The sequence below is a fragment of the Beta vulgaris genome, chromosome 1 (assembly GCF_026745355.1).
Source record: "Beta vulgaris subsp. vulgaris cultivar EL10 chromosome 1, EL10.2, whole genome shotgun sequence".
In the NCBI taxonomy this organism is placed as follows: Eukaryota; Viridiplantae; Streptophyta; class Magnoliopsida; order Caryophyllales; family Amaranthaceae; genus Beta; species Beta vulgaris.
This window is the reverse complement of record NC_079202.1, coordinates 30,548,232-30,567,912: the sequence shown is the minus strand read 5'-3', so window position 1 is coordinate 30,567,912 and position 19,681 is coordinate 30,548,232. Positions and strand designations below refer to the sequence as shown.

Below are 19,681 nucleotides of genomic sequence, written 5' to 3'. Positions count from 1 at the left end.
TAAACTAGCATCTACAACTTGTCATGAGCTAGGCTAACACGACGGCCAATGTTAGTCTTTAAGATTAAAATGCTTCAAAATTATTCAAAGAAAATACTTGACTAGCTAAACAAAACTAATCATTCCTAGCAAATATCGTATTTCAAAATCATGTTCATAAATTCAGAATAAGTAACCATTCATAACCATAAAAGTGACCCATTATCATTATAAAAAGTAACCCCTAGTTTAGAAAACAAACTCATAGTTTCAATAAAAGTAAACCCTTACCATCACAAAAAGTAGCCCATAGTTTCAGAATAAGTAACCCCTAAGTATTACAAAAAGTAATCCCTAGTTTTAGTAAAAGTAACCCCTTATCATTACAAAAAATAACCCCTTATCATAACAAAAAGTAACCCTTAGCATTCGTAAAATAAAAACCCCTACATTCAATAAAATCGTCCCCTATTACAAAAAACTAACCCCAAACTAAAAATAATTACACATGTTTAGAGTACTTAGCATCAACCTTTATAAAATCAAGCACCATGAGTCGTAGGACGTAATTGCAAATTTGCAACTATATTCCTAACTTATTGTATACAATCCGACAACCCTGGATAACTATTCAGAGAAAAGGATCCTGAATGATTCAAACGATTGATATTTTGTTCACAAAGATGTCCAAATAGCTCCGTGTTTCTCTTCTGCAATAACAAATCCTTTTCATCATCCTAAAATAATAAAAATTTAAAATAAAACAGTTTAGTCCAAAAAACAAAAATCATTGTGCAAACAAAAATCTCCTGCCATATATTTTATAGCAAAAGTATAATCACATTATATTACTTGCACCTAATTAGATACACATTTGATTCCGATAAAAATCTCATCTTTGTACTAACTACCCTTCTAAACTGTATTATTACATGCATAACTTACTCCATCATCTCCTTCCACGACCCACGACATTGTATCAAATTAACTAATAAGTGATATTCATTATGGAGGATCAAACACTAGCTTACATACAAAAAGAAAGTCACATTTCAAAATTACATCAACAAAAGTAGAGGAACAAATAAATTATAGGGGCTATAAAAAATGTGGCAGGAGAGAGCCAGAATAAGAAAGAAGATGACGAGGTGAACAAATAAACAAGTGGCTAAGAAAACAGAGAACGCTGGGCTCGAGAGTGAAAGTCATTCTCACTCATCTAATTCACATCCTTTACTCCAATTTGTTTGAATAGTAATAGATTTGTTTTCTTCTCAATCTTATAAAAATACCCATAAATAGTAATCTACATTTTTTTCCAACCTCTCTATTCTATCAAATTTTTCCAATCTTATTTTTCTTTGTAAATTATGGAATTTACCCTCTCTTATTTGAAGTTATATTCGTACTTCATTAATCATTTTAGTTATAATTTTATGGTAAATCGATACTTAACGAACATCTTTATTCAAGTTAAAATAGCAGATCAAAACTTGAATTAATAAAATCCTACATAGAGAACATAAATGTATGCAGAATTACCTAAAGAACAACACAGAGAAAATTTGTTATCTACTATGAGTTACTTTCTTTATGTTTTTTTAAGGGGTTACTTTTACACTTATGATGGGGTTACTTTATATTAATCCAGGGTTTACTTTACACTTATGTAGGGATTACATTAGTTTTTTATGGGGTTAGTTTACATTTTATATAAAGGGCTGCCTATTTCATATCTTGTTCTAGGGTTTAAATTGTGTTACTTTTATATTGTGGTTACTTTATATTTATCTAGGGATTAATTTAGACTTTGTGCAAGAAGTTACTTTAAATGAGGGGTTACTTTACACTTATGCAGGGGTTACTTTTGTTATGCGTTGGGAGTTACTTTATATTTTAAGCAAGGGCTCACATTGTGTTATGTGTTGGGAGTTACTTTTACACTTATGACTGGGTTACTTTACACTTAGGCAGGGGTTACTTTACACTTGGGCAGGGGTTATTATTGTTATCTGCTAGGAGTTACTTTATATACTTCCTCCGTTTCTTAATAAGTGCAACATAGAGAAAGTGGGGGAATACCAAGGAATGTAGAGAGAGAAAGTTGGGACCACAATAAAGTAGAGTAATTCAAGTGATGAAACAAAAAAGTTGTGGTCCCCTCTTGCTTTTTGGTGGCATATTTGTAATAATATTGAACTTTTTTTTACCATTTTGAGCTTAGTTGCACTTATTGTGACTATTCCAAATAAGGGAAATGTTGCACTTATTAAGAAACGGAGGTAGTATATTTTATGCAAGGGGTTAGTTTTACACTTATGATGGGATTACTTTACAGTTACATAGGGGTTATATTAGATTTTTGATGGGGTTACTTTATATTAATCGATGGCTTACTTTCTAGTTTATATAAAGGATTACTTTATACTTATGTTGGGGGACTCGTAGTAGTAAGCCATCATGTAACCCAAATATCCCCTTTGAGACCAAAAAGCAACTCTTAAACAATATTAAAAAAAAAACAATCAAAAGTAATCTATCATAAACTTACATTCTTACCATTGCTTCAATGTCTTGATTAGAAAAAACTCCATCAAGCAAATCAAAAGTTTCACAACGTCGACGAACATGAATGGCATTATCATCCACTTGACCATCCATATTCTTGATCACATTCTCGTCATTTTCCCCATCCTCATGCTCATGATCATGCTCACCCCCATCGCCATGCCTTATTACTACCTCTATCTCTCTGTCATCTTCGAGAACTTAGCTTCAATCCTTGTGTCAAGGGTTATAGGATAACCATCTTCCAATAACCCAATACTATATTTACTCGCTTCGAGGGTAATTCTCTCCTTTAGTTTCTTAGTAGTCCAGTGTTGAATCAAAGGTAAATATTTAGGAGAAGAAAGACCTTAAAATTTCAATCTTTGTACATAAAAAACCTAAAGCAACAGTACACAACCACCAAAAAATTATATTTTATGCAAGGAGTTACTTTTACACTTAGGAAGGGGTTACTTTATACTTAGGAAGGGGTTACTTTGTACTTATGCAAGAGTTATTATTGTTATTTGCTAGCAGTTACTTTATATATTGGTGCAAGGGGTTACCTTTACACTTATGATGGGGTTACTTTATATAAATCCAAGGCTTACTTTCGAATTTGTACAAGGGCTTACTTTACACTTATGTAGGGGTGACGACATTACATTTAAGATGGAGTTACTTTACATTTTATATAAAGGATTACCTATTTCATATCTTGTGCTAGGTTTTACATTTAGATTTATAACGTAGTTACTTGATATCTATCTAGAGATTGCTTTAGGCTTTGTGTAAGGACTTACTTTACACTCATGCATGGGTTACTTTATAGTTATACATGGGTTACTTTATATTAATCGATGGCTTACTTTAGAGTTTATACAAGGGATTACTTTATACTTATGTAGGGGACTCATAGTAGTAAGCCATCATTTCATAAAGTATAATTGATGCCAACTTCCCAAGCCAAAAGGTATACAAAAACCTAATCTAAATATATATTATTAGGACCATTATGATGTGGTTCTCTTTAAACCCCTCTTCAAGAAGACTCTAACAACACTAAAATAAATCATAACTCTCATAAATTAGTAGAGTAACTACAACACGTAAGAATAGTAACCCCTTTAACAGAAAAGTAGTTTATAATAGATAAAACACAGTGAACAGGGAAAAAACACATACCCAGCTGGCTTCGAATGAGTACTTTCAGAAACCCGACATCTTTTATGAGGATTGTACTCCTCTTCAGCTTCACCAATAGATTGACTGTTACATGTCCTTAATGGACCTTTATCCTTTCCTACGAGAGTATTCTTCTTACTCCTAGTTGGACACCTTATTACAAAATCAGTTATATCCTCCTCAAGGATCGTAGGAATATCTTTCCCAACAGACTCATCTCCTATATTACCTTCACGATTAGTCTCCTTTTTCCTAAAATCAATAAACATTTTAGTTAGAATAACTAACAAAAACAATAACACTTCCTAAACATACATATCAGAAAAACAAGACTAACACTTATATTAGCATTTGAAAATAAATAACACTCTACATTCAATAAAGTAACCACCAAATTAAAATTCAATAAAGTAGAAAGACATTGCATTCAATTTTCTTCCATATAGTCAGTTTTTATTTGCGATCTTTAAAGTCTTAACAGTGTAAAAGACTTTAAACCCCTCTTCAAGAAGACTCTAACAACACAAAAAAATCATAACTCTCATAAATCAATAAAGTAACTACAACATGTAAGAATACTAACCCCTTTAATAGAAAAGTAATTTAAAATAAAACACAGTGAACAGGGAAAAAACACATACCCAGCTGACTTTGAGTACTTTCAGAAACCCGACGTCTTTTCTGAGGATTGTACTCCTCTTCAGCTTCACCAATAGATTGACTGTTACATGTCCTCAATGGACCTTTATCCCTTCCTGCAAGAGTATTCTTCTTACTCCTCGTTGGACGTCTTATTACAAAATCAGCTATATAATCCTCAAGGATCGTAGGAACATCTTTCCCAACAGACTCATATCCTGTATTACCTTTGACGATTAGGAACATCTTTCCCAATAGACTCATCTCTTGTATTACCTTCATGATTAGGAATATCTTTCCCAACAGACTCATCTCCTGTATTACCTTCACGATTAATAAAGAGATTTAACATTCTAACTAATTTAAGTAAATAACAAAAATGACCAAACTAGAAAATCAAAAATAAAAAACAAACTTGGAAACACAAGAAATAATACGATAGAAAACCATAACTTTGCCACGACTCACAAATCAGCATAGTATCTAATTTGAACATCAACAACCGAAAAACTATGATGAATAAGAATTGAATCAACTATTCATTTCACATGGAATAATCAACTAGGACCTAGTTAGTTAAAGTGCCAGTGAATCATGTCCGCAACAATATTTTCACGGTTAACCCAACCTTTCAACTAGCTTCTAATCAATCAAATGGCATGATTTTTACCATAATTGAAGGCTTTCCATTGGAGTATAGTAAATGCATACATAGGATGCAAAAAAGTAAAATGCTATCAGTGTGTAAGTTTGCTTTGACTTCCTATGAAAATGTGTGTGTGAGATGATCATAGTGATCTTTACATTAGCAGGCTGTTTCTTATGGGTGTTTAATGTTACTAATCAATTAAAAACTAAACCTAGAGTTACTAATCACATAACAACATAAGAGACACAAAAACAAGAAACGGTTACAAGACTTCAGACCTAGGGTTACTAACAAATCAAACAAAGGTTACAAATAAATTAGCCAAAACAAAAAGAATAACTATCATCAATTTAACTCAAAAACCAAAGAATCAACTAAGATTCAACTAAACCTTGCAAGTCCACCAACAATCAACTATAAATTGAAACTGAAAAACTTATAAAATAGAAAAAAAAGGAAGAAAAAATAATCGTAATCAAACAAAATAACCATAATTCCGCAATGAAAACAATGAAAAAAATAATTCAAAAACGCAAAATTACCTTTTGAACCACGACCACCATCACTCGGGCCACAAACGCTACGACCACCATCACTCGGACGACGACGAGCTGTAGTGTTTACTTTAGCCATAATTCTGCAAATAATTCGAACAACCTAAAACTCAAGAACGAAAATGAAAACCAAACCCTTGATGATGATTGTTTGCAAAGTCCAATTTTGGTTTAGAAATGGAGGTTATGAACTGCTAGAAAAAGAAAGAAGAAAAAACAGAGAGGGAAGTGGCAGAGAAGAAAGAGAGAGAGAGAGAGAGAGAGAGAGAGAGAGAAATGGGCTCAATTTCTCGTGTCTTGCTTTGGGGTCTGTTATATCACTAGGCGAATTGGGCTTTTATATTAGTTGGCCAGTGGCCAGCCTCATATAAAGTTTGTAATAGAGATAATGAGTTGTCAGTTCATATATTGCATACATGTAAAATTAGCTATTTAACATTACAAAATATCACAATAAAAAAATTATTGTCACACACATCAAAGTGCTTAAAAAGCTAGTTACCCTTGAGCAATGATATTCCCATACCGGGTATGTGCCAATACCATGACATTTATGTAATTTTTATGACAAAAGTAATATTAAAAAATTATAAATTTTTTTTTTTCATATTTTTTTGGGAGGCTTGTTAGTTGAAATCTTAAATCATATCTGGGCTACATCAAATCATATCAGTTCGCTATTAAATCATATCTGAACTACATCTAATCATATCAAGTAACTGATATGGAAAAAGTTGTCTCATCCCGAATATGGACTATACTTTCTCGTTACCCTTTGAGCAAAGACGAACACAGAAAACGGACCGTTTGCCTCGAATCTCCAAGGCAAAGAATTGGATCAAACGGTCAGGAGCATCACTAAACACACACCTGTCACTATCTCCATTCTTCCTACTGCTACAAAGCCTACAATCGAACATCCAACATCCAAAATACACCATATCTCACGTGGCACACGGTGGGTCCCACTCTAAAACGGAGCTCATTTCCTATTTCCTATTTTCTATTTTCTATTTTCCTTTAGTAGTATAAAAGCGGGAACCCGTTTGACTGTCTTCGGGCAGCGGTCAGCTCCTCAGCGCCTTACTCTCCCGTTCCCGGGCAGCCCTCCAGCCTACCTGCACGCCTTCACTCATAGCTCTCACTCCCTTTTTTTTTCCATTTTCTCTCTCCTCTCTCTAACCCACAAAACCCCACGAAGAAAGGAGGGAGAGGAGAGAGAAAATCTTAGTTTTTTTTTAAGAGAGAGAAACAAGATTTTAGAGAGAGAGGAAAAGGTGTGCAGAGGACAAAAGGTGTTGCAAAAAAGAAATGCTGAATTTGAAAGTAGAATGAATGTCACTTTTCTGGGTTTAATTTTGTGAGATCAATCTTTTATATTCTGGGTTTTTGTTTTCTTTTTCAGTGAGCTAAATTATTATAGGATAACAATGCTGGAAGTGGGAAATTCTTGTTTTTGATTTTTTTTTCATAATTAGTGGGTGTTTAATATTTTGAGCTGTTTTTTAGGGTTTTTATTTTTTTTGTTGATTTTTTAGGATTGAAAAAAAATGTTGGATTTTTTTGTTGGGTTTTTGGATCTAAGGTGATTTAGAAGATACGAAAGAGTCATGTGGGTAAAGGTGTTAACTTCTCTTTTGTGTCTATTTATCTCATTCAGGGTCATTTCTGCTAATGTGGAAGGTATGTTAGTTTAAATTTCTGTTTTTGGATTTTGATTTTGTCAGTTCAATTTTTCTGGGTATCTTTGATTCTGTCAAATTTATGAATTATGGCTGGAATTTCGTTTCTGGGTATCTTTAATTTTCATTGCTGAGTTTGAGTAATTCTTGCTTGATGTGGAACTAACTTATGGTAAATTGGGGTTTTTAATAAATGTCATTCTAGTTATTTGATGCTTAAAACCCTCCAGATGACATTTCGGGTGATAGTTGAAGTGGTCCCTTATTCACCTTTTTTTGGTTTGGGAACAAAGTGATGGAGAATTTGCGATTTGATGGATTTTGTGACTTGTCAAACATTGAAACTAAAAAGCAGGCAGAGACCTCTTGCTTTGTTGATCATCGTCTAGTTGTCGTAGTAGCTCGCCGTGACTTCTTTGGAGGCCGAAAGTGACGGGTTTAATCTGATATTACTTGCTGTTGCTGTCTTTGTTCCAGCTCAAAGCATCTAATTTGGACCCTTTTATATTACATAACACTTGAATAACCATTATTGACCCTGTGATCCTCTCCTATATTTCGTCTTTTCAGCTTGAGTACGGTCTTGACTGACCACAGTAAGGTTATTGGAAAATTGATGGTTCACTTTTTTTGCTGTAGAGTGTGCTGGAGATCATTCTCATCTCTATATTAACATGTATAAGTAGCTTCAGTTGTTTAGCTTGTTTGCAGCGAATGTGCATGAGGGGTTTCACCTTCTTTGGACTGATAGCCTAATCCAGCGAAAATCATTTGAATATCTTTTTGAAATAAAAATGCAATTTAGAAAAGGTTGGCTGAATTTCTACATACTGATTTGCTATTTAGTAATGTCGTCATTATAATTGACTTGATGGCATCACTTATATTATCCTCTTCTACTAGTGATGTAATTGTTTACTCCTCAAACCACGGTGCTACTGTGTTTCTAATATTTCTAAGTATGAGTTAGCCGCTTATTTTGCGTTATTCTCTAATATTTGGACAGGGGATGCTCTTCATAGTTTGAGAAGCAACTTAGAAGACCCTTACAATGTCTTGCAAAGCTGGGATCCCACCCTTGTGAACCCCTGTACATGGTTTCATGTCACTTGCAACCCTGATAACAGTGTTATCAGAGTGTAAGTTTCCACCTTACTTGCTTTTGTATTATGCTTCCCTTTCGGAATTTTTTTAACTTATTAAGAATTAGTATCTTAACACTCTTTTTTTTTTTTTTTTGGCGTAATCAGAGATCTAGGAAATGCTGCATTGTCAGGTCAACTGGTGCCAGCTCTTGGCTCACTGAAAAATCTTCAGTACTTGTAAGTTGTAACCCTGAGAATGTCTTCTCCTTGTTGTATATTGGACTCTTTATCTTGTGCATGTTATCTGTGGATATAATTTATGTCATGCCTGTCAAAATTCTTACATGCCCCCGGATGTATTTTCACTATCACCCATTTATATTCTAAGCTCTGACAAAGATAGTTTATGTTTGTCATCTGTGATTAAATTGACAATCTGTGGGATGATATCATGGGATTGTAACACAGGCTCTCAATTTTAATGCCAGTTTGGTTTGGACATCACATTGAAGTTGGGGAGCTATAGTTCAAACATATTGTGGGTGAACAGATTTGGAGTGCTTTGTCCATGGTTGTTGAATATTGGCTTAACACTAGGTCTGGAATGGGAGGTCACATTCGAAGCTGAAACTGTAATATATGACAAGTAAATTGGGTTATGGGGCTAGTTTCAATTAGGTGTTTGTTGGAAGGGTTTATAATACCAACTAAATTATCTGTTGTGGCACTCAGGAGTTGGATGGCAATAGTATGAATGGTTGATGATGACCAGATATATAGTATGCTACAGAGTTATTGACCAACAAACTTATGAAAGTTGTGGAGGAGATAATAATAGGATATATGGCCCCACTATCAATTTCTAGGAACTTTTGCTGCATCTGTAGTTCAAGCCTGGAAGCATGTGTTACTATATGCTTCATGATGGAAAAGAAGCAGGCAACTTTCTAATGCAGGGACAATGTTTCAATAGGCACTCATTGCATCTAGGCAGAAAGGTTGTTGCATGTTCTTCATAGAGAACTATGAATTCTTCACTTTTCACTTTTGTACCCATCATTAGCATCATATTTTTGGAAAAGAGCAAAAAAAATAAAATAAAATAGAGACTCAACTGAATATAATAATGCAAAGAAATGTTCCTAGCTTGACTCCCATGCTATGTTACTCCAACTCTTCACCCTAATTACATACTAAGTTCCGGCCTTATGTGAATCCCTCCCATTCCCTTTCCCTCTCATTCATAGTCTTTCACTATCTCTCTCTCTCTTACCTTCCCTGTCGCACTTTTCTTCCCACCATTGAAGGACACACAATTTCGGTCTCCTAAATTGCACTCGCCATCGACTGTAACCTCGTTGGAGAAAAAAAGAAGTTCAAGGTGGAAGGGAAACATCATCAACCAGAATTGTTGAATGTTGAAGGCCTTGGCGGAACTTTCGTGTCATTTTTTTAATGTTTGAAAATCTTAGTTGAAAAGCCGAAAACAACTCAAAGCGTCTAGAAATTCCGAACCAACTTATGGAGCATAATTTATGCCTCGAGTGGTTTTCGGCAAGTTTTCGATATCTCGTTGACCTTGTTTTTCCGTCAAGTTGTTTTTCTGATGAGCTCATCAAGCTTTAATGGTGAGAAGTTCTTCTAAGTTTTTTTGACAAGCTAAGGTGTACGGAGTTCGGGCGGACGACAAAAATGCTGGGACTTGTGAGGTCCTTTAAGAGGGAAAGGAAAGATTAGGGTAAAGGGGGGTGGGGGTGTGGGAATGACTGAAACGAAGATGAGAGGGCGTGTTTGAATGTAAGGGAGGGGGAATGGGAAAGGGAATGGGAGAGGTGGACCTAGTATGTAATTAGGGAGGTAATACTATAATAGAAAAGCTTTGTTTGATGGAAGTATTGTAGTCGCGAAGCACCTCTTCACCTGTTGTTGACTAGATGCTTGAATTGCCAAAGTTTCATACTTCCTTCGTTTTGAAATGAACACTTCTCTCTTTTACGTCAGCTTTTTGTTAGAAGCGTTTTATTTATATCATAATGGAGAATGTATTAGCAAAAATGCAAGACCTGTAAGTTTAATACTATCTGACCCTCTTCTGAAGAAGTTGAAGGGGACAGCCGAATAAAATTCTAAATAGATTAACCAGCAAACATGTATGAAAACTACATATAGTAGTTGTTGGCAGTATATGATCTGTTAGCTAGTACACTTATTGGGGATTAAGCCACCAAAGAAGAGGATGCATGAGCACCCATTGTTGTAATGTTAACTTATCTCTGAAAATTTTATATACTCCCTAGAATTAGAGACATCATGGATTTCCTAGAGCTTCAGTTATACAAGTTTTGTACTGTCACGAATGGAGACAGGAAGCTGCCTGGGAAGATTCTCTCTCTCTGTCTCAAGTGTTTATGAAAGTTATGGTTGTATACATCTTGTCGTCCCTTTGAGACTATTTCAATGGAACTTTTACTGATTCACTATTGGTCTTGAGCCTATATTAATTTGGCGAACCAATACAAATTGGAGTGCTTCTGTTTGAAATGGAACTTCTATCATGCATCTAATCTGTTGTTGATTCTTTATGGAACTTTATGAACTTAGTAAAACATGGTTTTATTGGCAGGGAACTCTACAGTAACAATATAAGTGGGCCAATACCTAGTGAGCTGGGTAATCTGACAAATTTGGTCAGTTTGGATCTCTATTTGAACAGTTTCAGCGGTCCAATACCTGAGTCGCTTGGCAGGCTATCGAAGTTGCGCTTTCTGTATGTATATCGATCTCCTTGCCTGTTTTTTATTTATCTGAGTTTATATAGCTGTTTGTGCCTTTCCCTCCATACCCTTTGTTGTCTTTGACAGTTGCGTGTTGGACTGTCGGTGCTCGTGTAGATGTTATGCATGGTATTATGTGGTCCTATGTTGTCATTATGCTGTAATTATTTCCAGTAAGCTAGGCTTTCATGGTTGCTGTTGCATAATTGATTATGGCGCTAGCAATGCTGGTGCATTGGCTGAAAGTCTCGGGAAAGTGGAGTAGCTGTTGTCAAGACGTCAACCATATTCTGTATATAGTGATATGATGGTGAAACATTTTTCATGTGGTCAATATGATGTAGGCATCTTGCTTCAAGTACATTCAAAAGGGAAGGTGTCCGGTTTATCCAAGTTAATCGATGATGTCACCTACCTTCGCTAAGGAGATCATCTGAGGTTGGAGGTCTGATTAGTGGTTGTCTTACTTCCTCTAGGCTGGCTTCTTGTACCTTATTGTAGCTTGCTCTCCTCTTCACTTCCTCTTCTCGCCTTACTTGTCCATATCAAGGTTCTAGTGTTTACAAGTTGAATATGAGTGTCGTGTCTTCCAAATGATTCCACATCTCCTTGTTAATTTTTTTTTTTGACATTTGCCAAGGGTACTGTCGAAAGGGTAGGGTAAAGAAAGGGAAAAGGAGGGGGAGGGTAGGGGGGTGACAGTGTGCTCGGATGAGGAAATCAACCTTCTATGACTCTATGATCTCACATATGGTGGCATCATATCTCTGAAGGAAACCCTGTGGTGGTAAAATCGTGGTCAAGTTGTGGAGATAATGGAGATGGGTTAAGGTTTAGGATATCAGATGTGTGTGAATCTCTTTTTTCTGTTTTCTTTTACTAGGGGGATAATATATAACGAGAATGACTCCCTCCATATTGTCCTTTCCTTTGGGCATTCTGTGCATTTGATGAGTTGCTCTGATGAAAGCTATTCCTAATAGTTATTTTCCAATCATCTTAATATTTGTTAATATATGTTTTGGAAAAAGACGTTGCAAAGCTAATTAAGGGTAAATCTGTATAATTGTTCCGCTTAAGCTTCATGAATATCCCCTCGTTTAAGGGTGCTTAGAATTATGATCCCTTCCAAATGTACTGGAGTGAAATGCATGCCAAGTGCTATGAACTGACATAGCTTGGACACTTTAATGGCAGAAATTAAGGAAGAAAATGAGTATTTGATTGAAAAACAGAAATTACAGCAATATAAAGTGATAGTTACAAGCTTTCGAGAGGCTTGTTCTCTCCCATTGAACTTAAAAAGCTCACCCAATTTTTCCTAACAATTTTCAACATACTTTCTTCTCTCTAATTAACCCTATATATAGAGAAATTTTCTTAACAAAACTACCTAGCTTATTCCCTAAGCTACTCATTAAGATAATACCTAAATTACCCTTCCCCTAAAATATCATTTCATAGCATTACCGGCCGCCCAAACTTCCACCTTGTCCTCAAGGTGGATAGTAACTGGCACTAAATGTCCGACCTTTGCAGCACTTGACAGCAACCTTTTGTAAATTGATGCCCGACTTCCATTGGCGCTTGAGCTCCTCGTTGGTGAGGGAGAATGTAGGGGAGTTCGGTTTGAACAATGTGGTGGCATTGAAAAACCTTGGTTGGGATAGAGTGTGGGTTGAGTGGACTCTATGATCAGGACAAAAGAGTCAGAGAATTGAGTGAGGTGTTTAGGTTTAAAACTGCTAAAATCAAATTTAGGCACCTTCTCATGTTTCTTAAGTGGGTCGTAATGTTTTTGATGGGAGGAGTAGGGTGGAATGTGTTTTAATGGGGTGGAGTAATTTAGACAATTGAGTTGGGCCAAGGATGAAACTGAATTCCCATCCGTTACTTGGGAAATGGGCTCAGAAATAATTAGCCCATCAAGAAAGTTGGCCTCATGAATAGAAAAATATGTGGTTTTAAAATTGTGGGGCCCAACTATAGTCCTTGCCTCATTCATTAAAAGGAAGGGTCTTTGAGAGAAAGAAAAAGGCGCGTGGATTACCTGGTTGCCTTTTCCCACATTAAGGCCATTTACAATATTACCCTTAATAATATCTTGTGGAATTAGCTTCCTCTCCAAGCCAACAAATAACTCAGCATAACTTCCCATGCACACTTCTGGGTCGTCCTCTTTTTCTGGAAGTTTCTGGGGAACACCACAATTGAGTACTCCACCCCAAGTTCTACCACCGGAACTTATTCCGGCAAAATAACCGGGTCCACCACCTGACCCACTCGCTGCAACAGCACCTTTTGCAAAGCACTCTCCTCTATTCCAGCCACTTAAATATTCCCTCAGGCCACCATATGAGCTTCCAACCCAACTTACCACCTCCGGCAAAATTACCCAACGTCACCAGAACCACAGCCTACCAGCCCTTGCTGCACCACTCGCCTTCTTTTGACAGCACGTGTTGAAGGTCTACCCCCTTGTGTGGGTTGATTCCCCCACCCATAAAGACTTTATCACCAGATTCCTTGCCTAGGAAGCCTCGTCTACCTTCCCCGGTGTAGCTACCCGCGACTTCCTTGAAGCCGTCTTCTGGCCACCGCATGTGGCGCCTTTCCTTGGTCCTACAATCTGATGCGCCACTGTGCTTTCACCCGCGAAAGTTGGATAATCTTCACCAAATTTCTTCAGATCTGAATTCTCACATTTTTCATCCTCCTCTTCGACCCCTGGATCTTCTTGGAGTTCCTGTGCCACCACCACTATGGCTATCACTAGTACAATCACCTGGAAATTCAGCCTCTCCACCATAACTATAACCCAAGGATGAGCTCAGGCGCTTTTCCTTGTCATTCCACTGCATTGAATCTGATTGGACTTGCCACGAAGGGGTTGATGTCGAATCGAAGTGTCGCAACATCTGCCCCTTTAGTTCTTGCCAATCATAGAAGGGCCGTCGCCGGTGTTCGGCTTCGAACCACCGTCTCGCATCACCTTGCCCGATGATGGCAACCTTCAACTTTGCTTCCTCATTTAGCTGAAAAAATTCAAAGAAATCTTCTAATTGAAGGATCCAATCCTTCGAATTTCCTCCATTAAACTCATGAATTTGAAGCTCTTGTCGGATTCTCCTTTCTTCTTCAGAATCTGAAATCTCCTAATCTCTTTTGTGTGTGATGTATGCGAACTCTTCTCGAATCCATGTTTGCATTTGCTGTGCTGCGTTTCTGCCTACAACCTCCATTGCAGTTTCTCCTCTTTTTTTTTTTTCTTTCTAGAAATTGAAAACTGAAAAAAATCAGCAACTAATCTCCCTGAATCGTTTGCTCTGATACCATTTGCTATGAACTGACATAGCTTGGACACTTTAATGGCAGAAATTGAGGAAGAAAATGAGTATTTGATTGAAAAACAGAAATTACAGCAATATAAAGTGATAGTTACAAGCTTTCGAGAGGCTTGTTCTCTCCCATTGAACTTTAAAAGCTCACCCAATTTTTCCTAACAATTTTCAACATACTTTCTTCTCTCTAATTAACCCTATATATAGAGAAATTTTCTGAACAAAACTACCTAGCTTATTCCCTAAGCTACTCATTAAGATAATACCTAAATTACCCTTCCCCTAAAATATCAGTTCATAGCACCAAGCTGCAGTAGTGGGCAGATTCTTCTACTTTCAAGAATTTTCAAGAGATAGGGAACAACAGAAAAGAGGCCAAACAGGCTGGACATGTGTTGGAGAATTGCCTAAAATTTGAGCTAAATATAAGTACAACTTTTGTTTATTATGTGTGATACGATGTTACTTTGACACCTTCATTTAACTAAAAAACTGGGTGTTGTGTTCGACACGATACTTCATTTCAGACTAAAAACTTGACTTTTTTTCTACAAAATAGCCGAGTCGGACACGTAGACACTCGTATCTGAGTAGACACTTAATCCATATATGAGAAACATAGGTGTGATATGCAATGCCTATAGCTCGCAATACTATTTTGAGTCTTCATATCTTTACAAATATATGCGTGCGTGATAATATATACACACCACGTGGCACCTTTGTTACTCCACTAGAATTGTCCAATGTGTACACGTCAATTAACAAAAGTAAAATTAGCTTGCAACAAGATTTGAATCTGGGACCTCTTGCTGTTATACATGACACAATTACCATGTTAACCAACTTTTAGTTATGCTTTAAGTGTCCATATTATTATATATGTACCTTTTAAATGTTGAGTTTTCCTTAATATATTTTGATGGGAATGTAAAAAAATGCATATCAAGTTCGGAAACACAATACCAAGCCGGGGCAAGCCCGGGCCCAAATACTAGTTATGCTTGAAAACTAGTGTTTATCACTAATTGAGCAGTGTGTACTTGGTTGGTCATTTAAATGGAACATGCTTTCGTGAGTTATGACATACCGAACAGTTAGAGCTTGAATCCCGGTGACTAAGTGACACTTATTTGGGTTTCAGGTACCCTTATGTTTTAGTGTTTTCTACACTCTAGCCTTAATGTTCTTTTCTTCCAAGTTGTAGACTTTGAACAAATTATTTGTTCTAAGTTACCCCTCTATTGAGTTTATGTTAAGTTTTCCATTGATTTTCTTATTTTTAGTTCTATAGACTTACATAAGAAGGGGAATTTTCACAAAAAATATTTAACCATTGTATATTGGAAAAATCAACATGAATAATTTCATCTTTGAGGCGTCTTCTCAAAACAATCCAAACTGTGGATTATTCCTGAAAAATCCTAACTTTCGAGGGAATTTTCTCAAAATAAACCAAGCTATCACTTTCCTTGCCTAAACTAATCCGTTTTAGGTCTATAATATATTGAAAGTTAATAGTTCGGATTAGTTTGAGAAGGTACCCCATAAAGTTGGGATTATTCTATAATAATCCAAAGTTGGGATTATTGTTAGAAGATTTGTGAAAGTTGGGGTTATTCATGTCAATTTTTCCTTGTATATTTGTATACACTTTTTAAAGTTGAAGAATTTCCCTCCCTTACATTGTAACTCTAAAGACTACAAATCTGAAAATGCAAAACTAACGGAAAATTTAATGTTGACTTAATGAAAGGGACTCAACATAGAACAATAAAAAGTTCAAGGGTACAACTTAGAAGGAAAAAGCATTGTGGATACGATGTAGTATTTTTTTTTAAAACCTGTGGTACCCTATAGAAAATACCAAGTTATTTTGCCACGTAAATTGAATGAAGCTCTTTCAAGATGCTTCTTGTATGTTTGTTTTTCGATGCGCAGAGTGCAAGTGACCCACAACAATGGACATGTATTAACTCAATTTTGCATTTTGAAGAGTGTCACTAGTGAAGTTTGCATTTAGGTCTTGAACTCTATGTGGATCAGATATACAGATCTGTAGAATTGGGGCGCATTTCAATTTACTGAAGAAACATAAGGTCCTAACATTTTCCCTTCATATTCTTGAATTTTGTGTAAGGATAGTCGGCTAAACAACAATAGTCTGACAGGCGCCATTCCAATGTCCCTGACAAATATCACCTCACTGCAGGTTTTGTAAGTTCCTTCTTACCTCTTTAATCATCTTGTCCATGTTACTCGTTTTATATTTTAGGTTATGAAACTGATAAAATATTGTCTTTAATCAGGGATCTATCAAACAATCGCCTTTCTGGACCTGTTCCAGACAATGGTTCCTTTTCCTTGTTTACTCCGATAAGGTCTGTGTAGATATCAAGCTTTGTGGAATAGACATGTTATATTGCTACACTACTGACTCTGTATCTCTTCATAATTGTAGTTTTGCTAATAACTTAAATCTATGTGGCCCTGTCACTGGCCGGCCATGTCCTGGATCTCCACCTTTTTCACCGCCACCTCCTTTCATACCACCACCACCCACTAGTTCTCAAGGTATGTTTTTTTGGTCTAAGTCAATTGCCCAGTTAGCTGTCTTCGGCATCTAGCTTATAATTGATAACATCTCTTTTTGCCTTGGTCAGTTTGAAAGGGCTTGTGTATCTAGTTGTCGTGATTTGTGGATCTATCATTTTGTGATAGCCTTTTTAAGCTTCAACTTTAGTATTGGGAAATGCATTTCTCACTAATTTTTGTTCGTGAGTTGATGATTCAGTGCTAATGAATAGAAACCAAACTGGGACATCTGTGCTTTATCTTTCATGCCCGCAGTTCAATACGTTAATCTTCTGGTATTATGCTCTTATTTATTCTTTGTCTTGTGAATTTTAGGTGGTGTTAGTGCCACGGGAGCAATTGCTGGAGGAGTTGCTGCTGGTGCTGCTTTACTATTTGCTGCCCCTGCTATCTTATTTGCCTGGTGGCGACGTAGAAAGCCGCAAGAGTACTTCTTTGATGTGCCTGGTCAGTCTCTGTAATTTCCCACCTTCTCTCTAGGGCATCCTCCCCTTATCCAAGTCCACCTGAACAATCACTAACCTACCAGAAAGTATGTATCTGCATTGTTTTCGTGCTTTTATTGAGTTGCATTTGCTTTTGTGTATGCAGCTGAGGAGGATCCGGAAGTTCATTTGGGACAGCTTAAAAGGTTTTCTTTGAGAGAGCTGCAAGTTGCTACTGATAGTTTTAGCAACAAAAATATACTTGGCAGAGGAGGTTTTGGTAAGGTGTACAAAGGACGCCTTGCTGATGGATCATTGGTTGCTGTCAAACGCCTCAAGGAAGAACGTACTCCTGGTGGTGAGCTGCAATTTCAAACTGAAGTCGAGATGATCAGCATGGCTGTGCACCGTAATTTGCTCAGACTGCGTGGATTTTGCATGACACCAACTGAACGCTTGCTTGTTTACCCCTACATGGCTAATGGGAGCGTTGCCTCCTGTTTACGAGGTAAAGCCATCCCGTGTGCTCCAACACTAAATTTATTTTACTTTGGGGGTGGGGGGTTGTGTCTGCTGGGGAGGAGAGAGCATAGTGCGTAATCTCTGACTAGTGACATAACTCACATGTTTTGAGTTTCATTTCAGAGCGTCCACCGAATGAACCGCCACTTGATTGGCCGACACGCAAGCGAATTGCTTTAGGATCTGCTAGAGGACTTTCTTATTTGCATGACCATTGTGACCCGAAGATCATTCATCGAGATGTAAAAGCTGCCAATATATTATTGGATGAAGAGTTTGAAGCTGTTGTTGGGGACTTTGGTTTGGCTAGGCTGATGGACTACAAGGACACTCATGTAACTACAGCTGTACGTGGGACCATAGGACATATAGCTCCTGAATATCTATCTACTGGAAAATCCTCAGAGAAAACTGATGTATTTGGGTATGGGATCATGCTTCTCGAGTTGATCACTGGACAGCGAGCTTTCGATCTTGCTAGACTTGCGAATGATGACGATGTCATGTTGCTGGATTGGGTATGCCCACTTGATCTTTTGATGTTGAATTTTGTGTCTTAGTTTATATTTTCTATGATCTTTTCACGTCGACCCCTTGCATCTTCAAAACTCAATAACTATGATGTTTTATCATCAAATGGTACCCCCAGGTCAAAGGACTTCTGAAAGAGAAGAAATTGGAAATGCTTGTTGATCCAGATCTTCTAACTAATTACATCGAGGCAGAAGTTGAACAGCTCATACAAGTTGCTCTTCTTTGCTCGCAAGGAAACCCGATGGATCGACCTAAAATGTCGGAGGTTGTAAGGATGCTTGAAGGTGATGGCTTGGCAGAGAGGTGGGATGAATGGCAAAAGGTTGAAGTTCTTCGGCAAGAGGTGGATTTGGCTCCTCACTCTAACTCAGATTGGATTGTTGATTCAACTGACAATCTGCATGCTGTTGAATTATCTGGTCCTAGATGATTGATATATCGGAAAGAAATTTAATTTCATTACTCTTTTTTCTCATTATATTTTTTTACTTCTATTATTATAGTTTTTTTTTTTTGTTTTCTTTCCTCTTTAGGCGTGTGCTTGTAACTGGTAAAGTCATCCTGAGTGCCTATTTTGGGCTTAATATTGATTTGTGTATATGGATGGACCTGATTTGGAGGGGCAATTTCTGTGGAAGTTGCATTTTGTTATGCGACTGTATTGTGACCATCTGACAGAAGTGATTCGAAAAAGAAAATGTAAATTCTGCAAAATTTTGTTATAGTCTGTTTGCTTCAAGTAGGGATGGCACCGGGGCGGGTCAACTAGGAGACCTGCCCCATCCTTGCCCAGGTGGGACGGGGATGGGGACTAAAATTGTACATGCAATGGGTGGTGGAGCAAGTATGGATTTTATGCTATACCTGCTCCATTCCCGTCTGCCCCACCTTTGCCCGTTCCGCATATTTATTATCAAAATTTTATTTATATACTTATATTATTAATAATTTTATCTTTCAGAATATAAATTTGTGGCTATGATGCGGGTATGAAATGAATGCGGGTACCATGGGTTTAAATACGTACATGGGGATGGGGATGGGTCTTGAATTTCACCCTGTAATGGGTGGTGGGGCGGGGATGGAAATGAGAATTTTATGCGAGTGTAAGTGTGGAGGTACCATCCTTTGTACTAGCGCTACCCAATTGCCATTCCTATTTGCTTG

At 37.0% G+C, this 19,681-nt stretch overlaps 1 protein-coding gene across 1 annotated transcript; it reads left to right on the top strand.

Moving 5' to 3' along the window:
• Nucleotides 1-6,653: 6,653 nt before the first annotated feature.
• LOC104905692 (somatic embryogenesis receptor kinase 2) lies at nucleotides 6,654-19,238 on the top strand. Its single transcript, XM_010694302.4, has 11 exons — nucleotides 6,654-7,239; nucleotides 8,245-8,377; nucleotides 8,489-8,560; nucleotides 10,947-11,090; nucleotides 16,584-16,655; nucleotides 16,748-16,819; nucleotides 16,900-17,012; nucleotides 17,349-17,480; nucleotides 17,625-17,966; nucleotides 18,104-18,498; nucleotides 18,630-19,238. Exons 1-11 carry the CDS (start codon nucleotides 7,167-7,169, stop codon nucleotides 18,942-18,944), a joined length of 1,863 nt encoding a protein of 620 aa, XP_010692604.1. The 5' UTR covers nucleotides 6,654-7,166; the 3' UTR covers nucleotides 18,945-19,238.
• The last annotated feature ends 443 nt before the right edge of the window (nucleotides 19,239-19,681 follow it).